Genomic DNA, 24,409 nt, shown 5'->3' with positions numbered 1-24,409 from the left:
GTGGATTTAGATTGAAGAATGGCAAAAGATGGGCTAGAGAGGAAAAAAGGTACCAGATCAGGGAGACAATGTAGAAGTCATGGCAGTTGGACTTTAAGACACTGGAGAGCCATGGAAGCGTTTGAAGCTGTGTAATGTAATTGTTCTGCATTTCAGAAAGTCCATCCTGTCAGTTGGGTGGAGAATAGACAGGGAGTGGCAAGAATGGATGTTAGGCAGAGAGTTTAAGGAGCTATGCCAGGAATCTCTGCGAGAGAGAGACTTGAACTAGACAGGGGTGGTGATGATAGAAGAAAAAAAGCAAATAAATATTTAAGGTGTAGAGCGATGATAGAACTTGTTGAATAATTTAAGGTGGGTGACTGATGAGAGAAAGTAGGGTAGAACCTGAGGTCTGGAATAAACAACTGAGAGATCACAGGAGGAGGGATAGATTTTTGAAATTAATTAAGCTTACTAAATCCTGAGTTTAATGTTTTAAATGTTGAGTTTTACTTGTCTGATCATGTCCCCAAAGGCAGTTAAAATATACTTCCAGGGATCATGAAACTGATCTTGGTTAAAGAAAAATAAAGGTGTAAAAGTACTTCTAATTTCTAGATAAGAATTTCATGGATAGAGGAGACTGGCAGGTTGCAATCCACAGGGTCACACAGAGTTGGACACGACTGAACAACTACTACTTGCATCAAACACAACTGTGGAAAACCCAGTCTAGATAAGTATTTTCAGTAATAGTAACATTTACCGGATAGTCAGGAGTTTGAGAAAGAAGCAGAGAGACAGGAGAAAATTCAGGAAAGTGTGGCATTCGGGAAGCTAAATGAAAAACAGCTTTCAAGGAGAACTGATGAACAATCATTCGTTTTTGGTTGAGTAATTCACAAATATTCTTTAAGATAGTGGCTCAGATGGTAAAGAACCTGCCTGCAATGCAGGATACCTGGGTTTGATCCCTAGGTTGGGAAGACCCTCTGGAGGAGGAAATGGAAACCCACTCCAGCATTCATGCCTGGAAAATTTCATGGACAGAATAGACTTGCAGGCTACAATCCACAGGGTCACGCAGAATCGGACACAACTGAACAACTACTACTTGCATCAAACACAACTGTGGAAAACCCATATATTGGCTCCACCCTCAGGAAACTAACAGTAAAGTGGAGAAACAAATACACATCAATATTTGTGTACAAATATCAAGCCTACACATAAATATTTCATTGTAAATGTCAGCAAGGTATAAAGAGTACATTTATTATAAAAAGCTATAAAAGTATGAAGCAGGTGAACTTGTATCTGTGAGGTCTGGGAACCCCTGTCTCAAGATGTCAACATTGACTTAAAATCTGAAGAATAAGCAGGAGCCCGTAAGGCCTGGATTGGGAGCGGGCAGTCCTGACAATAAAACAGCAAGAGCTAAGGACTCATCACTTCATGGGAAATAGATGGGGAAACAATGGCAGACTTTATTTTTTGGGGCTCCAAAATCACTGCAGATGGTGATTGCAGCCATGAAATTAAAAGATGCTTACTCCTTGGAAAGAAAGTTATGAACAACCTAAACAGCATATTAAAAAGCAGAGACATTACTTTGCCAACAAAGGTCCGTCTAGTCAAGGCTATGGTTTTTCCAGTGGTCATGAATGGATGTGAGAATTGGACTGTGAAGAAAGCTGAGTGCCGAAGAATTGATGCTTTTGAACTGTGGTGTTGGAGAAGATTCTTGAGAGTCCCTTGGACTGCAAGGAGATCCAACCAGTCCATCCTAAAGGAGATCAATCCTGGGTGTTCATTGGAAGGACTGATGTTGAAGCTGAAACTCCAATACTTTGGCCACCTCATGCGAAGAGTTGACTCATTGGAAAAGACCCTGATGCTGGGAAGGATTGGGGGCAGGAGGAGAAGAGGACGACAGAGGATGAGATGGCTGGATGGCATCACCGACTCGATGGACATGAGTTTGAGTAAACTCCGGAAGTTGGTGATGGACAGGGAGGCCTGGCGTGCTGCGGTTCATGGGGTCGCAAAGAGTTGGACACGACTGAGCACTAAACTGAACTGAAGGACCTACTGTGTGAAGGACCAGGACCTGTGCCCTGACTACTAGATTTAACCTGAAAATATATTTTAGCATGAGAGTGATCTAAGCTTTCAGGAATTTTAAAAAAGTAGAACTTATTTATTACTCTTGGGCAACCCACTATGTGGGGAGGGCAGACCTATATCCTATAGTCAACAGAGATATTGGAGTTTAGAACTCATCCATTTCAGTAAGAGAGGTCATTATGTGGGATATGACCTTATTGTTTATTAATTTGTTAAAAACTTATTAATGCCATTGCGTATGTGAGATACTATGGGGGAGAATGGGTGCCTTATTATTCTTTTAAAAAGTTATCATTATTATCGTTTTGAGGGGTAATTTATATGTTCATTCATTTTAAGCATGTAATTGAGTGTTTGATCACTTTATAAGTTGTTACAATGGTCTTTAACATTTTTTTTTTTAAACATGAATCAATGCAGTTTTACCTCTTTGGATGGTAACGGATGCTCTATTACACCTGGCCGAACTATGAGATGTCCTCCTTGTGAAGTCTTAACTAGAGGCAATGCCAGGTGCTAGACTATTCTTTCCAGGAAGAAATAACACGTCTAGTGCTCAATTGAGCAGTGAAAAGAGAAGAAAGTCACATATTCTATTAAGTCACATTTTAAGTGTTAATTAAAGACTCTTTACATACCATTCCTCTTACTGTTACTGTTTTCTTTCAATACACAATTAAGACAATCTTACCCTGGTACCAGTGTTCAAAGATGTTGCTGATTCAGAAGCTCAGAGTGTATTGGTTTGTGGTGATTGGTTTTTTTTTTTTTTTGGTGTGGTGATTGTTTAATGTACTCTGTTCATCTGTAGATAAGAAAAGCAGCCATGTGGAAAATAATTGTGTTCAGTGTCTCACAGGGGCATGATTGGTGACAGAACTGAGATTTAAATGCCAATTCTCAAGCGCAGCCAAGGGTTTCCTACAGTGACCATATCACCTGTCCTTGAGGGAAAAATGTAGTGCAAGAGGACTTTTTGCCTCAGATTCATGATAAAATGCCTGATGAGTAATTTGCTCTTGAAATCTGAGTTTAATGAAGCCTTCATGTGTGGTTGTCTAGAATACAACTGCCCAGATAGTTCCTCTCCTGCTTTAGAGCAAAACAGTGTGGCTGCTACTTTAGATTAGGAAGCAATGCTGCTTTTTATATTTACAGAAAAACAGAATCATCAAAATGAATATGCACTTTTTTCTGTTTTAGATGTAATCCATGTGGTTTGTATGTTTCTTATAAAATTTTCTACCTTTTGGTTCAAAAGGTACAGATGATTATGAAGGTATTATTGGGGAGCACATCGTATGTGTGAGTAACAACGTGAACTTGTTCTTACTCAGATATGCTAGAAAATAAACACTAGTGGACTCACTGTGATGAATAACTTGACTTTAACTCCAAGCGAAATAAAATCACTTCATTTGTTGGTGAATTGTCTTCCCTAATTTGTGCTATATATAAATGTACACTTGAAAGAAAATGAAAGTCTCTCAGTTGTATCAGACTCTTTGCGACCCCATGGACTATACGGTTCATGGACTATACATTCTCCAGGCCAGAATACTGGAGGGGGTACCTTTCCCTTCTCCAGGGGAATCTTCCCAACCCAGAGATCGAACCCACATTTCCCACATTGCAGGCAGACTCTTTACCAGCTGAGCTACCAGGGAAGCCCCAAATGTACACTTGTCCATCAGTATTTCAAAAATGTCATTAAATATTCAGGTTTTAACTGAGTAAGATGATCATAGCATAGATCATCTTCTTCTTCAGTGTTTTACATGGGGGGCTTTTTGTGTTGAACTTTCATATGCTAATTATATATACAGTCATCTAGTATTTTCTCCAATGTAAGACTTTCAATATGTTAAAAGACAGTTTTCATTGGTTTTGATATTATACTGGCATTTCATATTTGACCACTTTAGTTTTTCAGAAAACTCACAGCAATATACATTGAAAAAAAGATTTGCCATTCCATATGTGTGCTATTTTAATCTGACCAATTTAGAAAATGTGAATGTCTTTTGAACAATCACTATATTTGTGTGTCACATATATTATTCTTTATCTGAAAGGTATAATAATTAGAGGATTATTACTGTCCTTGTGAAGTAAATTAGGGTCTTTTTATTTCTTTTTTCTTTCTTGTGACTCTATTTATTTCTTAACTAGTGTGACAAATGTGGCTTACGATAACAATTGTACTATTATTTGTGAAAAATGTGCTGGTAGTGGCAGTGCTGGTAATAGAAAAATGTCACAGAGCACTCATTTTCCTATTTAGTGCAGTGGTGGTTACAGAAAAAGTTGTAATAAAAACAATAATGGAATGGCTAATATTATAGAAGAGTGGAATTTTACTTTAATTTATTGAAAAGAGAACACACTAATAAACATCTTATTAACTGTTCACAAAACATAATTGTTAGGCTTCAAATTATTCTTTCACTATAAGCTAATCAACATTTTAGAGATAATTCAAATTAATGGAAAAATACACTTTGCAAAATTAATGGTACTTAGATTTAATAATAGTTTGAAAATGGCAGAAAATAAAAGCATGCAAAGAAACTAAATATCTGTATAATATCAAAGAAATTTCAAGCTGTTTTAATAGCCATTATTCAAAAATTTGATTAAGATCGTGCGTATTATGATGATCAGAAAATTATCATGTTCTACTGAGCTGGAAACACAAAATGAACCGTGATTCCTAATAGGATTTTATTATCTGTGTCATTAATATTACCAATAATCCAAATTCATTATCTTTGCAACATTTGGGTAGAAAAACACATGATATAAGTGTGCCCCCAAGTGGCTATAGACTAGTTTGTAAAAATGTAGAAAAATACCTAAATGTTTTGAATGAGGGCCTTAGCTGGTTATATTCTCCAGTAAATCCTGGCTCCACCTTAGGCAGAGGAGTGATGGTTATAACCCTCCCCTGAGGCAGATTGTTATCGCTCCTATTTTTAAAGTTATTCCAAGTTAGAGAATGCACAATTTCTCCTATAGTTTTTACAAATATTTTGTTTTTAGTAGATACACATTAACCAACCCTTCTACACGTGGTGTAGCACTGTGAAAACATGTTAAGTCAACAGAAAAGATTATTTTTTTCCCTCATATACATAGTGTTTGATTATGTTAAGCCTGAGTAATTCTGCGCCAAGTATTTTAAAATACCTTTGGTGTTTAAAATAGGATATCGGATTAAGTAAGAAAATGTGTATTAGGACAGGCTCACGGCCTATAAAAGTAGTGAGCTATTTTTGTGATATACATGAAAACTGTTAATTGTTTATAAATGTTGTTAATCAGTAGGATATTGGATATCTATAAGGTATGTTGTAGACTCCACAGAATTTGAAACCCCCTTTCCATAGACCTTTTTCATAGAGTTGCCAACTTTTGTATTTTGACACAAAGATATTACCCATTTAATATTTTCTTCATTTAACTCTCCAGTCACTAGTTCCAAGATGCAAAAGCTTATCTGTTGATCAGTTCGTGCTTCTGGAAGAACTCTGCAAGGACTAGTTATTAGTGACCCTATTAGATGTAAGCCCCCACCAGATTTCTGAGGCAGCGCAGTGTATCTGCAATTGGACATTGTTAGACAGTTATGAGTTGGGGGTATTAAAAATCTAAGACAAGCAGGATTATAAAACATTCTGAGTCAGGAAGAAAAGCCTCAAATAACAGAAAAGGAAAAGATCGTTATAATCATATTTGAATTTTTGAATGACAATTACTACTACCTTGAGATACTATGAAAGCAAAAACACTAACTATACAGTTAAAAGATTGAATTTTCAGTTGAAATAGAAGTTTTGAGTCTAATCAGTTGTAACATTTCTAGTCTCAAGGTGAATTTCTTCTAGCTGAAGTATAACTTCCCATGTTTCCCATTCTTTTACTTTGTATAACCTCAAATTCTTTGTATCCACTCCAACCTTTTTTTTTTTATTGAACAATTTAAAAAGTAAAATCATAAATAGACTCAGTTTTAAGGTGTACAATCATTGAAGAAATAATACATTTATATTTCCCTACTAAAAATTTCTCAATTAAGATTGTTTAGCATAGTAATTGTTTTTGATTGTGAAGAAAAGTTTTTTTTTAATGTAATTATAGAATTGGAAGGAATTGAACTGTTTTTAAAAAGATAATCCCAAATGACCTCTAATTTTAGTTTGGTAGTTTAACATATATTTTTAAAGTTCTCTGAACAAGATTTCATAAATAAATGATGTCTAGTAATTTTTTGCTAAGATCAAAATGAGTCATATATTTTTAAAAGACCATTTCTGACCTTACCCTTTCTACCTATGTTATCTAAAATAGGAACTCTAAGCATAAGTCAGAGTCAAAATCTAAATTATAATAGTAACACTATTACAAAAAATTACTTTCTGGAACATTCTCTTCACACTGATAGAGAAAAACAGATTAAAGTAGAACAGGAGAACAAAAAGACAAAGTAATGAATAAAATGATAGTATTTATAATCTTAATTTAAAATCTCAAAGCATTGTATAGCTCCTAGTAAAATGTGGACTTGTTTAATAGATAGTGGTTTTCAGCCAGAAAAATTTATTGAGTGCCTGAACTAAATGATTTCTTGTGCGTTGTTTGTCCTTGTTATCTTAGGCTCCTTAATAACTTGTATTTTGCAAAGAAATTTCAAATTAATGGTTCTTAATATAAGAGTTTTATTTGATCGTATTTATTGATAACTCCTTGTATTTTTGAAAATAAAGCCAGAAGTGTTCTTGTCAAGGTTACTCACTGAATGGGGGTCATGCCTACGCGCTTAGGTTGGAAATGTATTACAGAACAGTGAAGCAGTGACGCTGAGACAGGGCTACCTAAATCCACCAGAGCTACTGATTGGCAAATTGCTTAATTTATATTCCTTTCACCTCATCTAATTATCTAATCTAATTAGCTTTCTTTTCAGAGTAGTTATAGATCTTATGCACTGATCTCCTATTCTGACCTATATATCACCTTCTACAAGTGGATAAGTTAAATGATATCAGACATGTTTTAAAAATACATGTTGTAAGTGATGCACATTTTAAAAAAGAAAAAAAAAGTCATCTTTTCTGTTCATAAATAATGATTTTGTTGGTAATGCACCAAATAATCTTTTAAAGAGTAGGCTTTGACCACTAGCATACCATGTAACTTTAGAAAGGAGCATATGCTGCAAACAAGAAGCTCAGTGTTTCTCTTCTAAAAAACTCCTAATTATTTACTCTTACTTCCTACTTCTTATTCACAAAACTGAAACACACTAGTGCTAAGATATTGAATTTTTTTTTCTCGTGCAGTCACGATGTATTGTCCTCAAACCATTAATTGTAATAATGTTCTACACTGCTCCGAAATAAAATGGGGGAAAGGAGTACTCCATTGAGGATGACTCTTCAGCCTGATCAGTTTTACACTGCTTTGACCACACCTGGTCCCCAGTTTTCAGTCGGATTGGTACAAAAATACATTATTGAAATCCTCAATTCTAAAGGTAAATGCAGCATTAATACTTTCTTCTTCCTATGGGAAAGTAGCGGATAAAATTGTATGCATTTCTTTGACATGTGTAATTTCCATCAACAGGTACGTGTATAGTGAACATTTCATTTGCACTGGTTGAAAAGGAGTAATTGACCAATAAAACGCCACATGTATCATCTTTGAATGTTTCTATGGTATAGGCACAGATATATTATCAGCAAAAATGAATGCATATCAAATTCTGGCCAATGGAAATAATACAGAATACATTGTTTTTTCCCCCCATTGTTCTATGATTTTAAAATAGGCCACAATGCAGAATTTATGATATGTACAGTAAGAGTGCTACCAAAATGTATCAGTTTTCAGAACTGAAGGCATGAGACACCCCCAATTCTTGCTACCTCAAATCAAAACTTACCAAAGAAAGGTGACAATACATTAAAATGTTTGTGTGAAAAATTTTGCCTTACAACACTAGTTATACAAGTTAGTATCTATTAAAACTAAATACATCACACAGCACCTTTTATATCTTGAAACGTTTACATGAGCAAGAGTGGAAGAAAAAAAGTATTAATCAGAAAAGCCCGCAGTCTTTCAGATTCTCTTTGATTATTATATCTGTAACAGCATCAAACACGAACTTGACATTTTGAGTATCTGTGGCACAAGTCATGTGGGAATAAATTTCCTTATCTTCTTTTTTTAAATTCAGGTCTAAAAACTGGTTCTTGATGTAATTCCCTGCATCTTCAAATGTATTTGGACCTTGTTAAAAAAAAAAGTTAAAGAAGTAAACCGTAATTGCCTTTAAAAAGCATACAATTATAAATAATCTTAAGAAATTTACTTTGTGTGCTGTTTGATGTGCTCAGGATTGAAAAATCAAAATGGCAATGGTTAATTATCAGGGATTTATATAACATCTACTTTGTGTTGGAAACTATGCTTACCCCACTGGGGGTTTCAAGTGGATAAAATGTAACCTCTGCATGAAAACGTCAAAATATAGTAGAACTACTAACATAGTTGGGGCTCCCCTGGTGGCTCAGTGATGAAGAACCCACCCACCAATACAGAAGACATGAGTTCGATCCCTGAGTCAGGAAGATTCCCTGGAGAAGGAAATGGCGACCCACTCCAGAATTCTTGCCTGGGAATGCCCAAGGACAGAGGAGATTGGCAGGCTACAGTTCATGTGGTGGCAAAAGTGTCAGACATAACATAGTGACTAAACAACAGCAACAACTAACATATTTATACAACAAAGTGAGTAAGAAAGCCTAGATGTATGTCAAAGACTATGCTTGTTAATATGTGCATGTGTGTTAATATGAACTAAAAGAAGAAAAGAATGGAAATTGAAGATGAGTGGAATACATAATGAGGTAGTATTTGAGCTGGACTTTGAGGGGTAGGTAGGAGAGAGAAAAAAAATTGTGTGAATGAAAGCAAAAAAGTGATAGGCATGTACTGTAAGATTCCAGCTATATGACATTCTGGGGAGGGCAAAAGTATAGCGATACTAAAAAGAAAAGTGGTTGTAAGGGTTGGTGGTAAGGAAAAGGACATGAATAGGTATATCACAGGGAGTTTTAGTGTAGTGACACTATTCTGTGTAACACTAGAATGCTGGGTACCTGACATGCATTTGGTATTACCCATCAGACTGTAACACAGAGTTTACTCAGATGTAAAACATGGACTTTGGTTAATAATGTATCAATATCTGCTCATCAGTTGTAACAAAACAAACGTATGACAGCAAGTCAAGGTGTTAATAATAGGGCAAACGATGGGAGCTGACCAGAGAGGAAATATATGAAAACTCTCTATTTTCTGTTCACTTTTTCTATCAACTAAAAATTGCTCTAAGAAATAAAGATTATAACTTATTGGAACACATAAAGTGCTTAATTATGATTCTATATTTAATTTGTAACATTCAATACAACATTCATGTAATTATGCTTAATTACATGACAAATGTATAAACATATAATTAATATTTATAAATAAGAAAAAAGCTATAAGCAGTCATTATAGATTAGCCTAAGTACCTATTTTGACAGAGTGCCACAAGCCTAGCACATCTGGGCTACCCACATATCTAAGTGGTAAACTAGGTTTATATTTATGCTTGAGCTAAGTCTCCCAGTTGTGTCTGATTCTTGCGACCCCATGGACTATAACCCATCAGGTTCCTCTGTCCTTGGGGATTCTCCAGGCAAGAATACCGGAATGGGTTGCCACGTCCTCCTCCATGGGATCTTCCCAACCCAGGTCTCCTGCATTGCAGGCAGATTCTTTACCGACTGAGCCACCAGGGAATTCCATGTTTATATTTAAACCATAAATATCTCCATCTAACACAGTTTCATTGACAACAGAGCATATAACAATTTACAAAAAAAATAGTCTCCAAAAGAAATACAATACTTCTACAGAACCTGACATTTATAGTCAGCGGCTAACAGGGTCAGTACTAAAAGTCTAGGAGGTAGGAAAACTGGGAAAAAAGCTGTCACTATTGTCAAATTGATCTTCCTCTGGAAACTTAATTTTGACTTTGAAGAGTCATTGAGATCTAGTACAGTGTTACAAGGTTTCATTGGGAAATATCTAAAAAATGCCAATTTGAAATAAAATTTATACTCTTATCATAATATTTAAGATAATGTAGTTTGCAATATCATTTGATACATTATATGGAGTCTCAGCCCTGTTTGGTCTAACCACCTCCCCTTTATTCACTAGAGCTTTGCTTTAATGCAGGCAGTGTGGAGAGGGTTTCCTCTTTTATTTGTAAAATTCTTTCCAATGTGGATCATACACATAACTCAAAAAGTATCATAAGCCTCAAACCTCCTAAATATTATACATCAAGGTCCAGATAGAAAAGTGTATCTCTATACAAGAATTTACTACTTTGGAATTAAAGGAAAAGAATCTTACCAGTATACTCTGGAAAGCAGATACTAAGATGCACTTTGGTAACTTTTTCTTGAAAGAGATCTTTTTTATTGAGAAACAGGACAATGGAGGTGGTTGCAAAGTACTTGTGATTACAGATACTGTTGAACAGGTGAAGGCTTTCATGCATTCTGTTCTGTTAGATATAAAAGAGGAAAATGTGTAGGACTGTTTGCAAGATATTAATGGTGGGGATTACGAACAAGGATCTAGAAATAACATCTGTCTTTGGAAGTTCTTAATTGAGTTGGAAAATGGGGTAGTCATACTGGAAATCACAAATGCTTATTTTTTACCTCGATCTTGTTTTCCTCTTAGACTTACCACTTCTTCATCTTCCACCAGAACCATGTCATAGGCACTGAGTGCAGCACAAAATATAATGCATGTAACTCCTTCAAAGCAGTGAATCCATTTCTTTCTTTCAGATCTCTGTCCACCTACATCAAACATTCTTTAAAAAAGTAAGGATAACAGAAAAATGAATCTTACAACTATCCTCCAAAATTTACATTAAGATGAACATTGGGAATTATAAATGAATGCTCTCATATGTTTAAAGGTAGTCTTTTAATTTTTATTGATTATGAAGTAAGACTTATTTGGGCAACTTACAGCTCAAGGACTACAGAAAAAGATAACTTTTATTTATTTTTTGGTTTTCATGCAGGTGTCCCAGGTGGCACTAGTGGTAAAGAACCCGCCTGACAATGCTGGAGACATAAGAGGCATGGGTTTGACCCCTGGGTTGGAAAGATCCCCTGGAGGAGGGCATGACAACCCATTCCAGCATTCTTGCCTGGAGAATCCCCCTGGACAGAGGAGCCTGAAGGGCTACAGTCCATAGGGTCGCAGAGAGTCAGATTGAGGCAACTTGCTGCTGCTGCTGCTGCTGCTAAGTCGCTTCAGTCGTGTCCGACCCTGTGCGACCCCATAGACGGCAGCCCACCAGGCTCCGCCGTCCCTGGGATTCTCCAGGCAAGAATACTGGAGTGGGTTGCCGTTTCCTTCTCCAGTGCATGAAAGGGAAAAGTGCAAGTGAAGTCACTCAGTTGTCCAACTGTTAGCGACCCCATGGACTGTAGCCTACCAGGCTCCTCCGTCCATGGGATTTTCCAGGCAAGAGTACTGGAGTGGGGTGCCATTGCCTTCTCTGTGAGGCAACTTAGCATGTATTTATATAGGGTAGAGTAAAATAATTCACATACTGACTTTGAGCAACTGGGAAATTTATAGCAGCTTGAAGTTTTAGTAAGGTACCCATTGGCCTTAGAGATTTTGAGCAAAGAATATCTGTATTCTTAAATTACTAGAGCCCAGAGAAGATTGAAAGTTGTCATAGTTCTGATGTTGCAAATCTTGCTTGTTCGCTGAGCATCTCCTATATTCATTCATTCATTCATTTGAACAATTTCATCTGCCTACTATGTACTTGTGCTGAGCCTACTGACACAAAGATAAAAAGATACAGTCACTGTCTTCAATGAGCTTACTGTCTTGTAAAGAGAAAAATAAATTATTATACTATTTTGTAATAAATATTTTAATTTGTTGTGGTTCAGTCACTAAGTCATGTCTGACTCTTTGTGACTCCATAGACTGCAGCGTGCCAGGCTCCCTTGGCCTTCACTGTCTCCTGCAGTTTGTTCAGATTCATGTCCATATATATATATATGTGTGTGTTTATGTGTGTATGTGTGTGTGTATTCTAACATATAAGGTAAAATATGAGCCCAGAGGAAGATTTAAGTCACCCTGAGTGATCATGAAACTTAAAGGAGATGTTTGAAAATTTGGCCCTCCCTCTGGTTTTGTATTTTGGTAAAAAGCACCAATGTGGACAGAGAAACTCAACAAAAAAGCTAGGAACCCTTTTTAATCCCCCTCTTTCCCTTATCTTCCATATAGTGCACATGTGAAATGCAGTTTCTAATTCATCACTCCTTTGAAACTTCTCTCTTGTACAAGCCACCACAGTTTCTCACCAAGGACACTATAGAAATGTTCTAATTGGTCTCCCTGTTTCTAAAAGCTCTTAAAACAAATTCTCACAGCACTCAGAATTTTATCCTAATGTAAATCTTATTATACCACTTTCCTGATTACAATTTTTCAAAGGCTTCTTTTCCCCTTAGTGTATGCTCAGTCACTTCAGTCGTGTCTGACTCTTTGTGACCCTATTATGGACTGTAACCCACCAGACTCTTCTGTCTATAGGACTTTCCTAACAAGAATACTAAAGTGAGTTGCCATGCCCTCCTCCAGGGGATCTTCTGACCTAGGGATTGAATCCGCATCTCCTGGATTCCCTGCATTGTAGGTGAATTCTTTACTACTAACTGAGCCACCAGGGAAGCCCTTAGCCTCAAACATAAATCTTTTTTGATGACCTCTAAGGTTCTAGCTGTTTTTGTTCATTCCTACCTTTGCATACTTAGTTCCTACCGTTCTTCTTTTCAATGCAATCCAATCACAATGCTATTCATTCAGTTCCTTTAATATAAATCTAACTTTTTGCTATCTTAGGACTTTGCATAGTCCATCTCCCTTCCAGGCAACAGAGTTTCTTTTTTCCTTCCATAAAACTGTTTTTTTTTCTCAACGTTCGGGTCTTAATATCAATATCAAGACTTTGCACATAGCCACCTAGAGCATCCTTTGTAAATTGTTAACTCTTTCCTTTGCCCATTTACTTTCTGTTGTATCACTCCATTTCTTTTATAGTAATTGTCACAATCAATAACTGTGATTTATTTATAGTCAGCAAATATTTATTGAGCATTTATTACACTCTAAGTGTCAGAGATTCAGTCTTGAGAATCCTCTGATCTGATTGCGGTGGTGGTAGTTGTGTGTGTGGTCTGTGTGTGTATGTATGTGTGTGTAACGGAGTGATCAGAAACTGCAGAGAAGATAGTTGTGTAAGAAGAATGTTCCAGATAGAGGCAATAAGAGCAAAAGCCAAGAGCAAAGGATTTGAGCATGCAAGAGTAAGCCTGAGGTGTTTGACCAGAAATAGATTTTCTGTCTTATCTATTACATGAGAAGATCCGTTTTTATATTGTGGTCAATGGCAATCCATAGGTGATTTTGAACTAGGGAATTAACATTTGTTTGTGTGCTTATTGTTAGGTCACTTTGATCTGAGTTCAAATCTGAAGACAGATTTGATGAGGAGGAGACTAGAGGCAAAGGAAAAAATTACAGGGCTTTCATAATAGCTTGATCCCAAGATATTAAATATTCAATATCAGGGAACACCCAACCTGTACAGATATTTCAAAGGTAATGACTATATTGGAGTATTAAACATCAGTCAGCTGACTTATTGAAGATAATCAGAAGTACCACACATTGTACTTCTCTAGTGCTTAATATTTCACATATTAACCCAGTAAAGAACAGATGTATAGAACTAAAATTCCTTAAATATGTGTGTACCAATGCAAAATCACTCCATTTAGTAGTAGATTGAAAGAGAAGTTGCTCATATTATTGAAGATGATGTTTAGGAGTTTGATAGTTGTGTGATTTAGAACTTTAAATTCATGTCAGTAAAGACTATTATGGGGTTTCCTGGTAGCTCAGCTGGTAAAGAATCCATCTGCAATGCAGGAGACCCCGATTTGATTCCTGGGTTGGGAAGATTCACTGGAGAAGGGATAGGCTACCCACTCCTGTATTCTTGGGCTTCCCTTGTGGCTCAGCTAATAAAGAATCCACCTGCAGTGTGGGAGACCTGGTTTGATCTCTGGGTTGGGAAGATCCCCTGGAGAAGGGAACGGCTACCCACTCTAGTATTCTGGCCCAGAGAATTCCATGGACTGTATAGTCCATGGGATCACAAACAGTTGGACACAACTGAGGGACTTTCAGTTTTACTTTCAAAGACTATTGTAAGTGCTGCTAATTACCAAACCCTCTACAGTTTCAGACTTGCAATATAAATGGAGGAAGAGGACAGTTTTGACTTAAAGGTTATAATATGTAAAAATTAGCTAACAAATTTAATTTTTAAAATTTATTAAACATCCTTATGGAAGCAAGGATGATAAATATGCATTCAGACTTTTAAACTTTTAGTCAACAATTATTTAAACTTCACCATAAAGTTATAAGATAGATACAATTATCTCTTTAAGCAGCTTGCCCACGGCTCATTAATCAAGTTGATATTTGAGGCTGCTGTGTAGCAGGTGCCATGTTAGGTTCTTTGTGTGTGACAGTTATGTTGTGAATGTTAAGCTTTGTTGTGAAGTTCATTAGGTCTCCTTCCTTAGACTACAGGTCCTAACAAGTACATCTACTGTTAGCTGTCAAACCCTCACCAAGTAGACTCAAAGTATATTTGTTGTGGAGCCTTCTTTCCCCTGGTAAGAAAATAGCTTTTTGTGTTGTCAAACAGATAACTGTGCAAAACTTTAAAACTTTCCCCTTCCCAAGGGTTGTGTTGCATTCTTTTAATGGACCATCTGGTTATCCCCTGACTTTGATAATTTATCTTCTCTCAACTCTGCTATTGATATTAACACTCATGTGTGAAAAGTAGCTATTCTCCTTTTCAGTCAAATATTTAGTTGATAAGAGGTATAAGTTATGTAAGTGATCTTTAGCCCACTGTTCTTTCAGCATATCTTACAGCCTCCCAAGGAAGGGAGGACAAAGATCACTCAGTCTTAGGGTTTTATTCATGTTGATAAAATGGCTTCTGAAAAATCTTAGATTGCATGCTAATAATTCTCTCATTTTATGACTCACTTGATAAACAGTTTTTATTTTTTTTCTATGCAGAGTGATATTAGAGACACAGGTCCAGCGAGCATTGACCTTTTCTCTAATGCCATCTGCTATTACTGAACTGAAATGCTCATTGGCAAAGCAGATCAGTGGCTGGAGTTTTGCTTTTATATTGATTCTCTTGGATATTACATTTTATTTTGCTGCTGTTGTAGTAATTTATTTTTTACATGTCTTTTCATGTTTATCTCCTCTAAATTTTAACTGGGGCTTACTTTAGAGAAGGGAATGGCTACCCATTCCAGTGTTCTTGCCTGGAGAATTTCATGGACAGAGGATTTTTTATGGACAGTGGGCTATATACTACATGGGGTCGCAAAGAGTCAGACATGACTGAGCAGATAACACTAAAGCATTATAATCATTGAAAAAAATGTGGAGATTCCCAAAGTGGGGCATGTAAGAAATATAAATACACACTTCATCATCACTATTCTGAGAAAAACAATAATAGAAATCAGAGGACAACCTGTATATTTGCTGACTGAATATCTGGATTGGTTAAATATACTGGGACAATTAATGAGGTGAATGGATATGTGATGTGGCTTGAATATCTTTAATTGCCTGAATAGTTAAGATAACTAGAGCTTTAATGACATTAAATTGAACTTTCAGTTCTCATTTTGAAAAGTTTTTTTGTTCTTTTTTCTTTTTTTTTTTTGATTGCTTGATTGACTTAATACATGTTTCCTTAAGTCTGATATTTAAGGATTCTTAAATGTTAAAATGTGTTTAAATGCCTGAAATGTATGATGTAACTAAAAATTCACAGGTCAGGCTTTTAAGCAACAATTGAACATCAATTATTTGTTAAATTGCCCATGGTATTAATATAGGGCAAGCCATCAGAGTTTTATGGTTTTATTAAACAGTTGACTAAACAGTTGAGTTTTATAGTCCATTTTAAACAGTTGAAAAAGCTATTGAATTTTACTAGTTTATGTTAAACAATTGGCTAAATATGGAGGAGGGCATGGCAACCCACTCCAGTATTCTTGCCTGGAGAATCCCGTGGATAGAGGTGGGCTACAGTTCATAGGGTTGCAAACAGTTGGACACGACTGAAGGGACTTGAACACACAAATATTTAACCACATAAGATTATTCATACTTCATATTAGAATAGGTTATTATGAAATAATAAGCCCTTTATGTACTTTCAAAGTCATTGCATAGTCTAGGATAGCTAAAAATAATGCTATTGCAGCTAATTTTTTGTAAGATGTCTTTGCTCATCCTATAAGCATGTGAGTCTCCTGGAAAAATAACAATTTCTGACATCCTTTATGCATTTGACCACAGAAAAATAAGATCCAATCTGAGTAGAAAGTTATTTTAAGCTTTTGTGTTGAATGGGATGTATTCAACATATTTGACGATATCAGAATTGGTGTAACTTTTTAAATTTTATCTTTTTATTGAAGTATAGTTGACATACAAAATTATATTATTTCATGTTATAACCTAGTGATTTGACATTTATATATGTTATAAATTGATCCCCACAAGAAATCTAGGGATAAGGTCCTAACGTGGGTACCTGTGTCAGGTCCAATAGGTGTATTTGTGTCACCACTGCACAGTCTTAGCAAAATAGCTTCACTAAGTCTTTCCCTGGTGCCCAGTTCTGAAAATAAATTAGGGCAGATGCTTGCAGATAGAAAGAATATGCACCGAGGTCATTCTAAATCCCTTAACTGCTTGTTATTAAAAAACAGAATCAAAAGGATTAACCACCATAAGGTAGCCTGGGGTCTCTAAACTCCTGTAATTGTTAATATCATTATATATTTTCTACTAAATTTGTGTGTAACTTAAAATGCCTACAGAAGAGTTCTCTGATTAATGAATAATATAATGCTTAAAGTCATTAAAGTAAATTCTATCATGAGAATAAATTAGACATCATGTTATATAACTTATAATTTTGATAACATTAACCATGAACATACCTGTAACAAAGGTATAGTTATACATGATTTATTGTTCTGTGAGATCTAATAGAGAATAACAAACCTAAGTTGGGCTACAATTGCTTGGTAGACAACCAGACTCACTCCAAAGCTAAGCTGTCTCATGTTCCCACAAAAATGAACACATTGGGCATGATTTAACTTCAAATTCAAAACAATTATAATTTATTTTTTATCATAGGTTGGGTAAACACTGTTGAAAATAGTTACATTAAAATTATGAAATCTAAAGCTCTACATTGTAATAGTTGCTGACCTCATTTCCCTAGCTTCCATATAGTTTTACCTCCTTTCAATTATTTTAATCATAGAGCAATAGGAAGAAAGGACTTCTCTATAACTGGTAACTCATGATCTGTAAGTTCTTTGCCCTGAGGAATTATTTTATAATAATAAAAGGGCTCACATTTGCATTGCATTTTCTATTTACATAGTAACTTCTGAAAAAGAGAATTAATTTTACCAGTTTGACAGTTGAAGATTCTGGTTTGATAAAAAAGCTCCAAGGTAGTTTGCATTAAATTAGGTGATACATGAAGATGATACAGTACATTGATAGGATTTTTTCATTTTGATGTTCCTGTTCAAAATTCTACAGTCTGGAATTTAATATGTAAACTAACTTTAGCTTTAAAAGTTTTAGGATGATTTATGCTATGTGAATACAAATCAGTGCTAATGTAACTACCTAAGCACTTACTGAAATGAAGTTGGAAGGTACCTTATTTTTATACTTCCTATTTTAAAATACTATGAAATTTTACACTGTGAATGCCTGTGTACTTTTGGATAATCCTATTTAGTATTTCAAAAAAAGTGATTTAGCTGTGAGAATTTATTAAGGGATTAATTATCTCAATTGCTGTGACTATTTAAATGATTTAAAAAGTTTTTAAATGATTTAAAATAGTTCCTTAAAAGTATGTATAGCTGTGTTTTTTACTCTTTATAGTAAAATTTAAGTATTTTCAAAATTTTATTGTTTAAATATTGTTTCTAGAGAAATTCCCTGCATTCTCTTCCTCATAAATGATGTCCTTAATTACACACCCTCTTGAGCCAGAGAGAAAGCAAAAGCTATTAAGAAAACCAAAGAGCTCAAAACCTGCTTTAGTGGGTGGGAAAGAGGTAGTGGTTGCAAACTATAGAAAATGTTATGTCAAAATGAGACTTAACTGAGCTTCAATCAAATTCACAAATATCTTACATTTTAGCATTGCTACTATATAAAGAATTAGCAAGACTTTCTCATTCCTTCAGATGGGCCAACAATATAAGAAAGTATATTTTCATATGTTTATATATAAATACACGAAAGATTACTTATACAACTTAAAATGCTTTACAGAATTAACCACAGAATTAGAACAGGAAAGGAAAATGACGATGCATCAATGAAAGTCTAGTGTCCTAATGCAAATACTGTATTCTACTTGGTTTTTTAAAAGGTGTGGATAATGATATTACTTGGTACTGAGTGAACTTGATGTTTCAGGAAATGATCATGATTTCCTGAGCTTTTGTGTGTTCATTGGCAGTTTCACACATACCCTCCTTTTAGGAGCACAGACTTGTGAAGTGCCAAAGAGCCCTGACAACAGGACTTTATCTCCCCGGTAGGCTGTCTTTTTATCCCCCTTCCCTCTTCTCTCTGAAGGGAATTATGGATGACCGACAACATTGGAAGAAGCACTTACTCTACAGGACAAGAGTGGTTTCCAGCCCAATTTACCTTATAGCCCATCAGGGTTGAGCAGTGTAAGAAGTGTGGTTTTGAAGTTAGAAAGATAGACATTTTAATCACATTTCTAGCATTTCTGTGTGTGATCTTGGAGAAACCTTCTACCTGTTTTCAGCCTCCACTTTTGACTCTTTGTCTTACATAAGGATAGCAATACCCATTCATCATGTTACAGTAAGGGTGTAAAGACCGTGTTCATAGTTGCTTGGCATGGTACGTTTATTCCTCCAGGCAGGATTGAGACTGACTGAGTGCCTACGCTGAGTTAGTCATTGTGGTAATCACAGGAGATACAGCTGTAAGCAAACATGGCCCCTGGCCTTCTGGACCTCAGAGCACATGGAACAAAAAGAGCAAACTGATAAGGAAACAAGGCAGTTTCATGTAGTGGTAAGTCCAAAAAGAGAAAGATGGTGTAATATCGATTGTGTAATGATACTGGCTCACGTTGGTGGGGCTGGAAAGAACTGTTTGTATATCTTCCCAGTTCTACATTTAGTGTCATCATGTTTGCGAGTTGAACATGGCTATTGTCAGGGTGTTTACACCCAAGAAATCCTCAAGGGCCAAAAATCAGTCCTCCCCCTCACCAGCTCTGGGGGCTAGTTGTTACATGTTTACCCACATTCTGCAGGGTATAGTTATAACAGGGACATTTAGGAATGGTTAATAGATAAGGTGGTCGAGACTCCATGAGGGGACAGTGTTTGATTTGGAAACTTAATAAGAAGGGGCCAGTTCTTGCAGAGATCTAGTGTCAGAGCATTTTAGGTAAGAAGAACAGTAAGTGCAAAGACTCTAAGACTTAGGATGTTCAAGGAACAGAGATATAAAAAAGATAATTTATGCTAGTGAGTGTTTCTGACAAGATACTAGATTGTTTGGTGTGGTAAAGAAAGACCAGGGTTGGGAGTTTCTAGATGTTCAAGATGTGACATTAAAACTGACTTATCAGCCAGTTTTAATAATAAGACAATCTAGGATCCAGAAAATTTCATTAGCTTTACCTATGATAAGCTAACACCAAGTTATAATTCTCTGCTGGGACTTCAACTAATTTTTACAGCAGCCACATTAGACAAGCAAAGAAAAGATAATTTTATTTCTCAACAACTGCTGCTAATTAATGGAGACTCTGTGATTGGAACCTTGGTAGGATTAGCCCCAAGGCCTGCAGTCAAGCTTCTAGCCCATTTCAGGGAGAAATTTGGAGAGGAGAAAGAGTCAAAGAAATGTGAGTGTGCCAAAATTGCTTTGACAGGCTTAGGAGGGGTAGAATAGAGGAGTAATTGGATTTGGGCTCTCAAAGTAAAACCCTGAAAACTGGATCAATGATCAGGAGTCTGGAGAAAATAGTTGCCAAAGAGGAACTGTGCCACAGTGATGACAGGCCTGAAGACAAACTGCTTATGTTTGCCAAGAGATGTCTATCCCAATTTCTGCAGTTCCTTTATCCTGTTTGATCTTTGGTTCATCTTTCAGAAGATTAACTATTTGTGGGCTTGACATCAATGGGTAGTTTGCAGGGCTTTCTTCCATATTAACTTGAAAGTATCCTGGCCATCTGTGTAATAATACTCTAATTAAATACTGTATGTCAGTAATTACAATAGTTTTAAAGCAATTAAACTTTGATCCCACTGAAACAACCTTTCCTCAATGTATACAAGTAATTCATGTCACCTTTTCCCATTTTTTCCTACTTTTAAAAGATATCCCCATTATTGAATGCATGAATGACTTAATTATGTTTTTATCGACATATTCATCTCTAAGGCAATGGCACCCCACTCCAGTACTCTTGCCTGGAAAATCCCATGGATGGAGGAGCCTGGTAGGCTGCAGTCCATGGGGTCGCTAAGAGTCGGACACGACTGAGCGACTTCACTTTCACTTTTCACTTTCATGTATTGGAGAAGGAAATGGCAACCCACTCCAGTGTTCTTGCCTGGAGAATCCCAGAGATAGGGGAGCCTAGTGGGCTGCCGTCTGTGGGGTCGCACAGAGTTGGACACAACTGAAGTGACTTAGTAGTAGTAACGTTACTAAGGGTACATCTAGAACATGGTTTTAATGTCTAATATTCTATCTCATTCACAATCATAGGGAGAGGTACATTTTCTAACACTATAGGATGGATTTCTATTTCTTGGTATAGTAAATGGGCAATTTTACAACAGAATTGCTAGGAGGGTCTTGGTAATGCGACAGCAATGAAAATAATGGACTCATACCCAAATCATGCTTATGAAATAGGTCTTGTTATTCTAGTAAATAGCATCACATTCAAATAAGTCTCTTCTCGATTATTTGCATTTTAAATTAAGGAAACAAAATAACATTTCAAGCCAATGGGAGAGTAGGAAGGTACAGAAATAAGATCCTTGGCATCTGTTGCCTCAGTGTTATTTAAATGTATTTCCTTCTGTTTTTTTCAAAGTAAGATATCAGTTTCAAGTATAAGGAAACCAAAATCTAGCTCTCACCTGCTCAAGAAGAGGTATTTTTTCTTGAAGAGTAGGATGAGGCTCAGGATCAAGATTGGCATGGAGAGCTACAGGAGGGCAGTGAGAGGCCACGGAACTGAAGCAAATGAGGCCTCGTGAGCATGCCCAAGGACTCACCACACTTGCTCATGGGTTAGAGCTCTTCTCCATAAAGAGTATGTGCCTGATGCATATTTCTGTTGAGAGTTTAAAAAGACATTTGCTCATACCTGAAATGCAAGTCTTTAAAGGAGAATTGAGTTTCAATGATCCCCGTTGTTTTCACTCGAGAATGTAGAACATCTTGTTCATTCGGGACATAGCCAGGAGCTGCTATTCTGTCCAAATCATTAAGGTAGCTAATAAAAAAAAAAATAGCATATATAGTTTTAACTTTGTATTAGAAGAAACCAGGATTCAGAACAAATGAATTTTTTGTTTAGAGTCCATTAGAAAGTGGAGTCGCTCAGTCGTGTCTGACTCTTGGCAACCCCATGGACTGCAGCCTACCAGGCTCCTCCATCCATGGGATTTTCCAGGCAAGAGTACTGGAGTGGGTTGCCATTGCCTTCTCCCTTAGAGTCCATTAAGCTGATTAAACTCCAGACTGATGCTTTTCAAACTCTACTTCTCAAAATTATAAGAGCTCAGTGGCTGGGATGTTGCAGAGCTCTGGGCATGACGTACAACTGACCTGTGGGTCCTTTTTTAAAGGCAGCTGGGTGAATGCTGCCTTAGCTTTATTTTACAAGGTTGATATGATGGATTCGCTGGTGTCTGAATAGGCATTTGAGAGGAAAGCTCTCCTTACAGGACTTAGATCATCCCTCCGCCAAAAATGCTTTCTTGTAATGATGGTCACTAGACTAGTCTCAAAATGCTGTAGTTTGTATTTAGGCAGTTGGAATTTTAAGAGAGTGACTTGTTTTAGTATTGTGGTCTGTCGGTTTTGTGTTGTTTCTCCTGGATCATCTAGTTTAGGAATTGAAATTGTTTTTATTAAGTGCCATGATTTTATCCAGTTAGGTCAGTAATAGAAGAACCTTTTAACTTTCTTTCTGGTTCATGCTGGAACTACTTTGTTACATTGCTGACCCACTCCTGAGTCAGTGCTCCTAAGGACAGAAAGCTGAGTTTATACACTGCATCCTTTCCTACCTCCTCTTCTCTTCCAAGAGTGCCTCAGCAAGTCCTCTGCTCCTCTTCTCCAGAGGCCATATTTAAAAACCCTGCTATTATCAGCCAAAATCCTGTGCTGTTTCTGCCCACAGGATCTAGGGGTGGGGAGAGGTTGGAATGAGCATGATTAAGCTGTGTGCTCTAGAAGAGTCTATTAGATTAGAGGAAATAAACCACTCTTAGCTTCATCCTTCAAGCCAGATCATGTTGCTGGAGTAAAACAAAGTGCTTTATTGCTTTAAAAACAGTTGAAAATCACCTGTTCTATACTTTTGATACTAAGGTTTTAGGAGTTTAGCAATATGGCTCTTTCTATAAAAATATTAAATAGAGATACCAATAGCCTAGTAAAGTTTTTATGATCAAATTGGCCTTTATATTGAATGAAGTTTATAATTATAACCTAAATAAAAAGATCATAATGAATATGCATTCATCTAGACAGAATTTGAGAGGTAGAATATAACTATTAGTTATTTTCAACAGTTCAATTTTTCAGAGACTAAGTTGAAGAGCTGTTATACCTTAAAGCCTAGCACATGCCTTAAAAGTTATGCTGTTTGTTTTTGAAAATAAATTCAGTAGCAATGTAGATAATTATTCTTGAAGGATATTTCTGATTTTAAGCTGAAATAAACTAAGAATTGTCAAGTGTCCCAAAGGGATTTTGGTCAAGGACAAATAGACAGACTTCAGAAACATATATATGTATAATGTGAAAATTGATCACCATGTTTTTTCTATTAGTTTAATTTTATTATGAAAAGACAAATCAAGATATAAATACATCAGAAGAAATTGTTAGAAGATATTTTGTTTTATCTATTTTCTATTTCTGAAGCAAGGTCTTTGGTGAATTTCTTGTTAACTCAGGCTGCATATTTGGTAGTATATATACTGTTGGTCAGTTGGTTCATGCAGGAGCAAAAACAAAAGCAATCCAAACAGAAACATACCTGCTGTGATAGAGATTAAATGCATTTTAGTTATGGGTAAATGAATGCTTTGGTAAAGACACGCTTTAATGTACTTTTATTTGCATACATAAATGATGTCAAACAAAGCAGAAGCATTGGCAGAGTGACAAATTTGCATCTAAAATGCTCATTTTAATAAACAAATCTAGAATTTGGGTGCTCAAGCCTGTGGTCTAAAACTTCAAACAAGCCAGAGGCCTGAAATACCTATAGCTCAAATCACTTAAAAACTATCATTCTTTTTCTAATCATGTAAAAATAGTATCTTGTTCAGTGAACTCCATGTTGAATCTTAAAGCATATGGAATTTGTTGCACACTAGACAGCCCCAATCAGCAAACTGCGAAGTATTAATAAGAATCTTTCCTGTTCTCGTGATGCTTTTCTGTAAGTTTGCCAGTACTGATTGTGGAGGGTGAGGTGTTATGTCACCAACATTCCCTGATTGAGACTCATCTCTTTATTTACCTCAACTTAAAGAGTCTTTAGGTTTGAGAGAAAATCAAATATCTCATTTCCAGAAAAAGTGGATGGAGAGATTAATAGACAGGTACATGAATGGATAGATGGAATGAAGGAAGGAAAGGAAGATGGGGGAAGAAAGAGAGAGAGGAAGGAAAAGAAATACCACTGCACTAAGAA

The 24,409-nt window shown here is 36.1% G+C and overlaps 1 protein-coding gene across 1 annotated transcript in view; it reads right to left on the bottom strand.

The window, feature by feature from the left end:
• Positions 1–8,215: 8,215 nt before the first annotated feature.
• Positions 8,216–24,409, bottom strand: part of GNAT3 (G protein subunit alpha transducin 3) — a 55,956-nt gene continuing 39,762 nt past the window's right edge. Inside the window, exons 5-8 of the mRNA XM_081535655.1 lie at positions 21,842–21,970; positions 10,936–11,065; positions 10,594–10,747; positions 8,216–8,406 (exon numbers count right to left, since the gene is read on the bottom strand). Coding sequence (XP_081391781.1) covers positions 8,216–8,406; positions 10,594–10,747; positions 10,936–11,065; positions 21,842–21,970 — 604 coding nt within the window. The remainder of the gene's footprint in view (positions 8,407–10,593; positions 10,748–10,935; positions 11,066–21,841; positions 21,971–24,409) is intronic.

Source organism: Giraffa tippelskirchi, chromosome 10 (assembly GCF_054371585.1).
Source record: "Giraffa tippelskirchi isolate mGirTip1 chromosome 10, T2T-mGirTip1v1.2.pri, whole genome shotgun sequence".
Lineage (NCBI taxonomy): Eukaryota > Metazoa > Chordata > Mammalia > Artiodactyla > Giraffidae > Giraffa > Giraffa tippelskirchi.
This window is presented reverse-complemented; position numbering and strand designations above follow the sequence as displayed.